We start from the raw sequence: 11172 nt of genomic DNA on the forward strand, positions 1-11172 counted from the left end.
CTGGCTTTACAAAACTGTGATGCATTGCAGACCAGGGAACCAATCCCCTACAGAGATCAAAACACCACTGTTTTTCTCAATATTCATAAGTACCCTCAAAGTAATTGATACATTAGCAGTTAAAGGAAACGCTAACATAAGATTCTCTTTGGCCATTCTGGCATTGGTGTATACAGCATGGTAACATGTTGAACATGTAATAATCAAAACCAGGAAAGGGGATCTTGTTGTTTACCAGGGTCTAATATTCCAGTTCCTAGTGCCTCAGACTGGCCAGGGTCTGGCCAGGGTCAGACCAGGGTCACATTCCATAAGCAACCTTCATGCTGTGTTTATAGATGGTGTATCTGTGAGGGTATCAGCTTCAGAGACCAATTAGATTGAGGCTCGCCTGGAATACGCCATGGAGCCAACGATAATGAAACACAGGCTATGAAGGCACACTCACTGCAGTCTATCAAGTCCCAACGACACCAGTCAAATTAGTAGTCAGTAGGCCTACTACTGCGTAAATGTTAGTTTTGATATGAAAGAAAATCAAGTGTCTCTCCTTTCCATACCCCTATTTTTCTTCATTTTAAACCACTTCCTCTAAACATGGACATGATTCATTAAAATGCTGGTTTTGCCTGAATGGCAAACACTGTCGCCCTCTAGTGTTTCATACCAAATACTCCTCTTAAATCATCCACACGTCTTTGCATGACTATCAACGCTTTTCCATTTGCACCACTGCACGGATTAAAATGTGAGGAGAGTGGAGATCGAGAAAAATGCCTTTATTCCATATTTGGCTATTCTAATGCACAAAAGAAAACTTTATCATAGTGAAGATTGATATCCAACAGCTGAATTCAGGGAAGTGTTAAAACATATAAATTGTAAAATATGTTCTGTAATATACAAAAAAAATTTAATTACGTTGATAGCGCTATTCAAATAAAAATAAAAAATATGTATTTTCAAACTGACATCAAGTACTAAGACATCATTCAAATGATTCCAACACACATACACTACATGACCAAAAGTATGCGGACACCTGCTTGTCGAACATCTCATTCCAAAATCATTAATATGGACTTGGTACCCCTTTGCTGCTAGAACAGCCTACACACTTCTGGGAAGGCTTTCCACTAGATGTTGGAAAATTGCTGCAGGAACTTTCTTCCATTCAGCCACAAGAGTATTAGTGAGGTCAGACACTGATGTTGGGCAATTAGGTCTGGCTCACAGTCTGCATTCCAATTCATCCCAAAGGTGTTCGATGGGGTTGAAGTCAGAGCTCTGTGCAGGCCACACCGATCTCAACAAACCATTTCTGTATGGTTCTCGCTTTGTGCACAGGGGCATTGTCATGCTGAGACAGGGAAGGGCCTTCCCCAAACTGTTGCCACAAAGTTGGAGGCACAGAATCATCTAGAATGTCATTGTATGTTGTAGCGTTAAGATTTTCCACTGGAACTAAGGGGCCTAGCCCGAACCATAAAAAAACAGCCCTAGACCCTTATTCCTCCTCCACCAAACTTTACAGTTGGCACTATGCATTGGGGAAGGTAGCGTTCTCCTGGCATCAGCCAAATCCAAATTTGTCCGTGGGACTGCCAGATGGTGAAGCGTGATTCATCACTCCAGAGAACGTGTTTCTACTGCTCCAGAGTTCAATGGAGGCAAGCTTTACACCGCTCCAGCCGACGCTTGGCATTGCGCATGTTGATCTTAAGCTTGTATACAGCTGCTCAGCCATGGAAACCCATTTCATGAAGCTCCCAACTAACAGTTCTTGTGCTGATGTTACTTCCAGAGGCAGTTTGGAACTCGGTAGGGAGTGTTGCAACCCAAGGACAGGTGATTTTTACGGGCTACGCACTTCAGCACTCGGTGGTCCCGTTCTCTGAGCTTGTGTGGCCTACCACTTGGCGGCTGAGACATTGTTGCTCCTAGACATTTCCACTTCACAATAACAGCACTTACAGTTGACCGGGGCAGCTCTAGCAGGGCAGAGATTTGACGAACTGACTTGTTGGAAAGGTGGCATCCTATGAGGGTGCTATTTTGAAAGTCACTGAGCTCTTAAGTAAGGCCATTGTACTGCCAATGTCTGTCTATGGAGATTGCATGGGTGTGTGCTCGATTTTATACACCTGTCAGCAACTGGTGTGGCTGAAATAGCCAAATCCACTTTTGGTCATGTAGTGTATCAAACCAGTCAGTCCATAACATGACATGTCCTCCAGGTGCCTCTAGTATGTGGGCTTGTTGGGAAGTGTCCATCTTGCGCAAGAACTGCACACATCCATATACGTTGTGTTTTTACAAATTAAAAAGGTTCAACTCCAGTTCTACGGTGCTAGCAGGTCTTACAAATGCTATAAAAACATGGACGTGTTTTAAAACAGCTCACTTGACAAAATGCCACATGGAAAATATTTGCAGACTGACCTGACTAATACGAGAAGATAAATTCACAAGACAGAAAAACCGACAGCGTAGCAGTGACCTAAGTAAATGACAAGTCACTAGTAAAAAAAAAAGCCTATTATGAATTCTTATTGTATAATGGTCCAGTTTGGTTAGCAACGGAATTTGTTTGAGTAACTTCTTTCACATTATAACAGTGTTAACGAGCTCCACAAATATACATTCAGTGACCAGTTTATTAGGTACACCACCCAGTTCACGAAAATGGTTCGCTCTTACAGACAAGACAGTGAGTCACGTGGCCATGGCTTGCTATATAAAACAGGCAGTGAAGCGTTCAGTTGCTGTTCGATTGAACGTTAGAATGGGCAAAACGAGTGACCTAAGAGACTTTGAGCATGGTATGATTCCAATATCTCAGAAACAGCCAAGCTCCTGGGCTTTTCACAAATTACAGTGTCTAGGGTTTACCGAGAATGGTGCGACAAACAAAAAACTTCCAGTCAGTGGCAGTCCTGTGGGTGAAAACAGCTCGTTGATGAGAGGTCGAAGGAGAATGACAAGAATCGTGCAAGCTAACAGGCGGGCCACAAACAGGAAAATAACGACACAGTACAACAGTCGTGTGCAGAACTGCATCTCAGAACACACAACTCATCAGTCCTTGTCATGATGGGCTATTGCAGCAGACGACCACACAGGGTTCTACTCCTCTCAGCTAATAACAAGAAGCGGCTCCAGTGAGCACGCGATCACCAACAATGGACAATTGAAGAGCGGAAAAACATTGCCTGGTCCTGCGAATCCCGGTTCCTGTCACGTCATGCTGATAGCAGAGTCAGGATTTGGCGTAAACAGCATGAGTCCATGTCCCCATCCTGCCTGGTGGAGGTGTAATGGAGGGGGGAATGTGTTCCTGGCACACGTTAGGTCCCTTGATACCAACTGAGAAACGTGTCCATGCCCCCGAACAATTCAGGCTGTTCTGGAAACAAAGGCTGGTCCGACCCAGTACTAGATGGTTGTACCTAATAAACTGACCACTGAGTAAGTGTTGGTAAGTAAACCTTGTGTAGTGGCTCTGGAAGTTGGGTGTAAAGATGTCTGTTTGTTCCTGTGGATGCAGATGATGGCCTGCACCCTGTTCCCTGTGGATGTCTACATGTAAACTGCAGGCCACGCAAAGAAACAGATGACACCAGAGGTCAAAATTCCAACACACTATGGCTGCAACCTGATTCTCAATCCTCCTCCCTGCCATGGATTCAAATGGTTAAATCCATGACCAGAAGTGTGCAATTGCACATTTGGGGAGAAGGGTGGATAATCGGGACACAGCCTGTATAGATCTAACTGTTCCCTATCACTGAGGTAAAGAGAGAAATAGGCACCTGAAAAAAGTGTTGCTTGATTATTTTTTAATTTCTGAAGATTACCCTTAACCTTCCCCTCCCTCCCACATATCCCCCACCTTCTCCTCCTGTCATTCTTCATCCACGCGTGCTGTACAGGTCCGCATCCTCAGGGCTGGCCTGGCCAAGGTCAATTAGCTTAGGGTCTGGTGCAAATTTGGGTTTCCCTGGAAATACAAAAAATATTATTTTATAGTGGACATCAATATCTGATAAAGAAGATTAAGCCAACTGTTTAGATGAAGATATTTTCTGAGAGGCAGCTGGTAGGAGGAGCTGTAGGAGGACGAGCTCATTGTAATGGCTGTAATGGAATAAATGGAACGATATCATGCATACAGAAACCACGTTGGACTCTGTTCCATTCAATCCATTACAATGAACCCATCCTCCTATAGCTCCTCCCACCAGCCTCTACTGCTTCACATTGATTTTTGTGACTCACCAGCAGTTTTTGTTACAAACACAGATGGCTCCTCTGTTGTAGCTGGAGGAGTAGCCTCGTCAACAGGAGCAGGTGCAGTCTCTTCAGATACAGGAGGTGGGTCAGCAACCCCCTCTATAGGTGCAGGGGCAGCCTCTTCTGCTGCAGGGGGTGAAGGAGCAGCCTCCTCCTCAACAGGTGCAGGGGGTGAAGGAGCAGCTTCCTCCTCAACATGTGCAGGGGGTGAAGGAGCAGCTTCCTCCTCAACAGGTGCAGGGGGTGAAGGAGCAGCTTCCTCCTCAACAGGTGCAGGGGGTGGAAGCTCTGTCTCTTCAGCAGGAGGTGGGAGAGGAATAACTTCCTCTGCTGGGGGAGGTGCAGGGACAGCCTCAACAGGGGCAGGTGCAGGAATCTCTTCAGCAGGTGAAGCAGCAGCTTCCTCAACAGGAGGTGCAGGCACAAGGGCCGTCTGAACAGCCCCTTGCTCCACCACTGTGACTACCTCAGGTTCAGCAGGCTCAGTGTCAATAGAATCCTCTGCAGGGGCCACCTCTGTGGTGGGCTGAGGGGCAGGCTCAACCACAGATGGAGCACCCTCTACGGGGCCTGAGGTAAAACTAGGTTCAGTGGGGGAAGCCTTGTCAACAGCAGGCATGTCTGGTTCAGGTGATTCAGCTTCAGGGAGGGGCTTTGCCTCTGACACTTCTGGCTCAGGGATGGTAGCTTGCGGGGCTTGCTGCTTGTAAACAGGAAAACGTTGGTCAAGTTCTGTTTAATCCATAAAAATATGCTGTTCAAACTCAAGTTTTCAACTCCTGAGAGTGCTTTAAACAGTTTGTTAGATCTATAAATCATTGACCTAGCTAGAACGCTGGTACTCAAGTTTTCCACAGTGAAAACCATTTAGATATAAGAACAGACTAGATGAAAAAAGCGTCAATAGTCTGTTGTACCTCAAGACTGACAGTTGGAGGAGTTACTTCTTTGGGCTTTGATTTAAATATTGATGCAGTGTACTGGCTTGCTGCATACATCTTCTGCCCCGTCATCTGCAGAAGAACAGAAACACATTGTTAGGCACCTATGGCAAAACACAGGGAATCCACAAGTTTCAGCTACAGTTTTAGCTCATATGCACATGGATGTTACAAAAATGTACATACAGTTGAAGTCGGACGTTTACATACACCTTAGCCAAATAGATTTCAACTCAGTTTTTCACAATTCCTGACATTTAATCAAAGTAAAAATTCCCTGTTTTAGGTCAGTTAGGATCACCACTTTATTTTAATTATGTGAAATGTCAGAAGAAAAGTAGAGAGAATGATTTATTTCAGCTTTTATTTCTTTCATCACATTCCCAGTGGGTCAGAAGTTTACATACACTCAATTAGTATTTGGTAGCATTGCCTTTAAATTGTTTAACTTGGGTCAAACGTTTTGGGTAGCCTTCCACAAGTTTCCCCACAATAAATTGGGTGAATTTTGGCCCATTCCTCCTGACAGAGCTGGTGTAACTGAGTCAGGTTTGCAGGCCTCCTTGCTCACACATGCTTTTTCAGTTCTGCCCACAAATGTTCTATGGGATTGAGGTCAGGGCTTTGTGATGGCCACTCCAATACCTTGATTTTGTTGTCCTTAAGACATTTTGCCACAACATTTGAAGTATGCTTGGGGTCATTGTCCATTTGGATGACCCATTTGCGACTAAGCTTTAACTTCCTGACTGATGTCTTGAGATGTTGCTTCAATATATCCACATAATTTTCCTTCCTCATGAAGCCATCTATTTTGTGAAGTGCACCAGTCCCTCCTGCAGCAAAGCACCCCCACAACATGATGCTGCCACCCCCGTGCTTCACGGTTGGGATGGTGTTCTTCGGCTTGCAAGCATCCCCCTTTTTCCTCCAAACATAACGATGGTCATTATGGCCAAACAGTTCTATTTTTGTTTCATCAGACCAGAGGACATTTCTCCAAAAAGTACAATCTTCGTCCACATGTGCAGTTGCAAACCGTAGTCTGTCTTTTCTGGCGGTTTTGGAGCAGTGGCTTCTTCCTTGCTGAGCGGTGTTAATACTTGCATACTATTGTTTGTACAGATGAACGTGGTACCTTCAGGCGTTTGGAAATTGCTTCCAAGGATGAACCAGACTTGTGGAGGTCTACAATTTTTTTTCTGAGGTCTTGGTTGATTTCTTTTGATTTTCCCATGATGTCAAGCAAAGAGGCACTGAGTTTGAAGGTAGGCCTTGAAATACATCCACAGATACACCTCCAATTGACTCAAATTATGTCAATTAGCCTATCAGAAGCTTCTAAAACCATGACATCATTTTCTGGAATTTTCCAAGCCGTTTAAAGGCACAGTCAACTTAGTGTATGTAAACTTCTGAGTCACTGGAATTGTGATACAGTGAATTATAAGTTAAATAATCTGTCTGTAAACAATTGTTGGAAAAATGACTTGTGTCATGCAAAGTAGATGTCCTAACGTCATGCCAAAACTATAGTTTGTTAACAAGAAATTTGTGGAGTGGTTGAAAAACTAGTTTTAATGACTAACCTAAGTGTATGTAAACTTCCGACTTCAACTGTACATCTGCATAAAAAATTAAAAATAAATTATATTGCGCAATAATACAAAAGGTGTCTAAACAGTCTAAAGTATTGGATCTCATTGTATTTATATAATAGTATGTAAAAAGATCCTAGTGACACTCAAAAGGAAGCTGGGCCAAAAGTGTCCTGTACATTAATCTGTGGAATTGCTATACCTTTACAACACCCACTGTTTGAGTGGGGTAGCACACAGCCATGCCAACAGTGGCCATACCCAGAGGAACCCCCAGCCTCATCAGACGTGACCCTGCAGAGAAATAACCAGTCAGCTACTGTACATAGTGGAACATGATACCGAAGAGACATTTGGCAACCTGCTTTTCAGACATTCTACTGCAATGTGTACATTTCAGATCATCTATAATAATGGTCAATAATCTGGGCCGTATTCAGAGATGTGAAACGTTCTGTACATTGCAGATAGATGTAGAATGATTCAATCAGACACAATGCCCTATTCTATCGGAGACAATCATATTGGTTTTACACAACACATTTCTTTCTGAACTATCTGTAATGTTACATCCTCCTGAACAGCGGACTTCCCGCAATATCTTTAATGCAGCAACTCATTACCTTTCCTTGCCAGGATCAGACCCGCTAACCCAGAGACTGTGATTACACCGACCCTCGGCATAAAACCAGGAGGAGGATCACTCAGGAACTCATATGTATCTAGGTAAAATAAACATGGAAAAAAGGTTTTGCAGAGATAGCAGAACAGACCTACTCATGTGTCAACAGAACTCCCCCACTCCTCACCGTGTCCAGCAGTATAGACTGTTACAGCTCCGACCTTGACAGAGGTATAAGCATTCTGGAAAAACAATGGTAAAACATTTGCACAAAATACAACTTGTTTGCAAAACAAACCAACTGAGCTGAGATATTACATAAGTTATACCACAAAAGCAGCCATTTTGATAAAGTCCCTCACCTATCGATCTCATGGCATCTAACACAAAATTAGAGTTCTCAGTAAGAGTCGATTTTTACAATAACTGAACTAAAGAGCCATTCCAAAACTTCCTGCATGTCATTCTTAAAAACGTATATTGATGAATATTCAACATCAGCCGACACAACCAGTCAGTCAGTCACCAGTGATAGAGATCATCAGAACCAGTTAGTGTTTCTATACCTTAACGGCTCTAACGTATGGCTGCAGCCCCACCCGGACCACACCCAGCCCGTTCTGCAGAGCTCCAGGCTGCTCATCCATGTAGTGCGTTGCTGGAGGGTCTGGAGCATAGATGGACAACTGAGGACAGTACAATGATCAATAGGATCATCATTGGAGGCAATAGTCACATACATCAGGTTTCAAGTTCATTGTCACGTGCACAAGCCCAGCGAAATGCCCTTCTTGCTTGCTCTTTCCCAGCAATGCAGTAATGAATATCAGTAGTACTATAAAACATGTATAAAAAAAAAATTAAAGTACAACAAAAACATATGAGAAATAAGTAACTGTTCTTGAGTAAATTCTACATCTTGGTTCTTAGATTACCTCTCTAGGGGAGAGCAGCACAGTCTCTGTTTTGTCCTGACTCATGGCATAAACTCGAAACGAGGCCAATCCCATTGCTGCTGGGATCACCGCCAGCTTCACTACCTGCAGATAAACACACAAACAACACAGACCTTTGTCAGGATAGGCCTAAAGTGGTTTTCCAGTCTGAAATTCACATCAACAGTTATTGATGAAGCACAGTTGAATCCAGTAAAATATAGACTTACACCCGTTTTGTGCATTTTTACATTTTAGTCATTTTAGCAGACGCTCTTATCCAGAGCGACTTACAGTAGTGAATACATTGCATACATTTTTTTTTCTTTCGTACTGGTCCCCCATGGGAATCGAACCCACAACCCTGGCGTTGCAAACACCATGCTCTACCAACTGAGCCAGCCAGTCCTACTTTGGACCTATATTGGACAATATTTTACTGTAACTGATGTTGAAAATGATAGGCCTAAAGATAATTATTCAAATGGCAATTATGATACTGCATCGTCATTAGTGATTATTATATCGATATTTGAATCCAATTATCGATTTGTATTATTTTTTTACTACTGTAGGTAGCACTTTTATTTCCCTGACTGATAAAAAAATCGTTTTCTTTCTTTCGTCTCTTTGCAGTAGGCATATAGTTAGCCCATTCATAGACACTAACTACTGTAACATGCAGACCAGACCGCTCGCGTGCATGCTGACTTTGTTCACCCACACCAGACTCGATCAGGACATGCAGGTTGAAATATCAAAACAAACTCTGAACCAACTATATTAATTTGGGGACAGGTCGAAAAGCATTAAACATGTATGGCAATTTAGCTAGCTAGCTTGCTGTTGCTAGTTAATTTGTCCTGGGATAAGCATTGGGTTGTTATTTTACCTGAAATGCACAAGGTCCTCTAAGACAATTAATTCACAGATAAAAGGTTAAAAGTTAATCTCTCCTCCTTCAGGCGTCGTCTTCTTCGGGTCTTTGTATGGCGGTTGGCAACCAAACTTTAAGCCCTATACAGGTGTGTAGTAAGTGAACCTATTGTTTTGGGGAAATCATTTCTCATTGATATGAAGGATACATTCCTTATTTCTACAAAACCATACCACAAGCGATGCTTTGGTAACTTTCAGGGCTCTTAACAAAAGTCCCCCAGAAGATGTAGTTGTCAATAGGGGCTAACATGCTGACCACACCGCCCATGTGTGTACGAACATTGCAAAATAAATGTACACATGTTATTCAATCGTTGCACCCACACTGTTCGCTAGCGTCTGTGTAGCCAGGCGCTAAAATAGAACTTGGTTGTATTTGTGACTCTTGATGTGCTGCGTGGGTGATTGAAAGATGAACTGAGGTCCACACTCCAGTCTAGTTGGTAATGCACCTTAGTGTTCCCACATGGCCATATCTCCATGTTACAGCGCTTGTTTACTGAAGACAGGGACTAAAACCTATGATAATTAGCTAGGCTATCTGTGTAAGCGTTACTGGTTCGAGGCACACGTATGATCTGTGCAAATCTGCAGCAGTAAGTATCTTTTTTTATTTGAAATATTCATTCTCACTGATAAGGGCTATATGTTTCAAACCGGCGACATGATGATTATTGATGTTTCTAACCTTTAAAACACAGCAACATGATTGTCGTTCACATGGAGCCAGCCGCGGGCGAAGCTAACCATTGAAAACCCTACAGAGAAGTTATATAGTGAGCAATATGTTTGGAACATCAAATCGCAATTAAAATCTCAGTATGGAATCGAAATAGGCCTATAGCTAGAATCGTAACACATATCGGCACCCACGTATGGTGATAATATCATGAGGTCTCTGGCAAGTCCCAGCCCTAATTGTCATGAATAGTATTAGTTATCAGAACAGTATTTTCTTATTAAATCATTGCATTTGTTTTTTTACCAAGAATGCAATATTAATTTGATCCTGATCAGAGAGAAGACATTGACCTTGTTGAGCAGGATCTTCTAGAGTGAAATAATGAACGTTTAAATGGATACAATTAAGCTAGCTAACAAGTTTAGGACAGATGTCGAAGGTCACCTTAATCTTCTTTAATCATATTTAAAGAGTAGGCTACCTACAATGTTAATCCTGAAATACAGAAATACTGGGCTACATTACTATACAATTTTAGATCTACTTCAAACTCCACATTCGTCGATAGCTAGAACATAGACATAGTCCAACCACAATAATTTGCGTTTGTACAACATGTTCTAAAAGGGGCGTGTAGCAAACTGCATGTTATATTGACGCTATTCTGGTCAATTTATACACATAGCGAAATACACAATGTAAATTATTCGACCTTTTTAAAAGACCTTAGAGTCCCAGCTCAAACTCGAGGAAAACATGGTTTTCATGGTAGAAAACTTACCGTGGCAGCCATGATGGTACCTCCCCCTCAGAGTCTTACCGGTGTCGATAAGGGACCAACTTTATCATAGGAAAACGCGTTAAATCCTGTTTGACTGTTTCTGACGCTAAATTAATTTTACTGGTCAGTGTATATGACCTCGAAAGTAACAATGCTATACAGAAAGCAATGTTAATAATCAGTTCTCCTCTTTATTTAAAGAGTAGTGTTCTTCATTCCTTGTCCTATCCTCAAAAAAGCCTGAACATGTCCCTGCAGGGTCCCAGTTCAGTTCAGAGTAGCCTCATTTTGTAACGTTTTATTATCGAAATAAATACACAGAAATGCATTCATTTGTGCGGTAATTCAGTTTATTGGTTTTACAACTTAAATTTTACAACC

The 11172-nt window shown here is 42.4% G+C and overlaps 2 protein-coding genes across 5 annotated transcripts in view; both read right to left on the bottom strand.

Moving 5' to 3' along the window:
• Positions 1-764: 764 nt before the first annotated feature.
• On the bottom strand, positions 765-10873 carry apool (apolipoprotein O-like). 2 transcript variants are annotated; one of them, XM_014196855.2, is made up of 9 exons: positions 10792-10873; positions 8390-8494; positions 8021-8140; positions 7642-7696; positions 7456-7554; positions 7035-7126; positions 5211-5306; positions 4279-4993; positions 765-4000 (listed from the first exon to the last, which is right to left on the bottom strand). In XM_014196855.2, exons 1-9 carry the CDS (start codon positions 10801-10803, stop codon positions 3912-3914), a joined length of 1383 nt encoding a protein of 460 aa, XP_014052330.1. In that variant the 5' UTR covers positions 10804-10873; the 3' UTR covers positions 765-3911. The 2 variants fall into 2 exon arrangements, with proteins under 2 accessions (XP_014052330.1, XP_014052332.1); XM_014196857.2 differs by lacking the exon at positions 10792-10873 and adding an exon at positions 10723-10763.
• Positions 10874-11123: 250 nt separating this feature from the next.
• The window catches only part of LOC106603324 (connector enhancer of kinase suppressor of ras 2), a 65253-nt gene continuing 65204 nt past the window's right edge, over positions 11124-11172 (bottom strand). For all 3 annotated transcript variants that reach the window (XM_045717043.1, XM_045717042.1, XM_014196858.2), the window contains one exon: positions 11124-11172. This exon is cut by the window's right edge and continues 2330 nt beyond it. The gene's annotated coding sequence lies outside the window, so the exon portion shown is untranslated.

The sequence above is a fragment of the Salmo salar genome, chromosome ssa04 (genome assembly GCF_905237065.1).
Source record: "Salmo salar chromosome ssa04, Ssal_v3.1, whole genome shotgun sequence".
In the NCBI taxonomy this organism is placed as follows: Eukaryota; Metazoa; Chordata; class Actinopteri; order Salmoniformes; family Salmonidae; genus Salmo; species Salmo salar.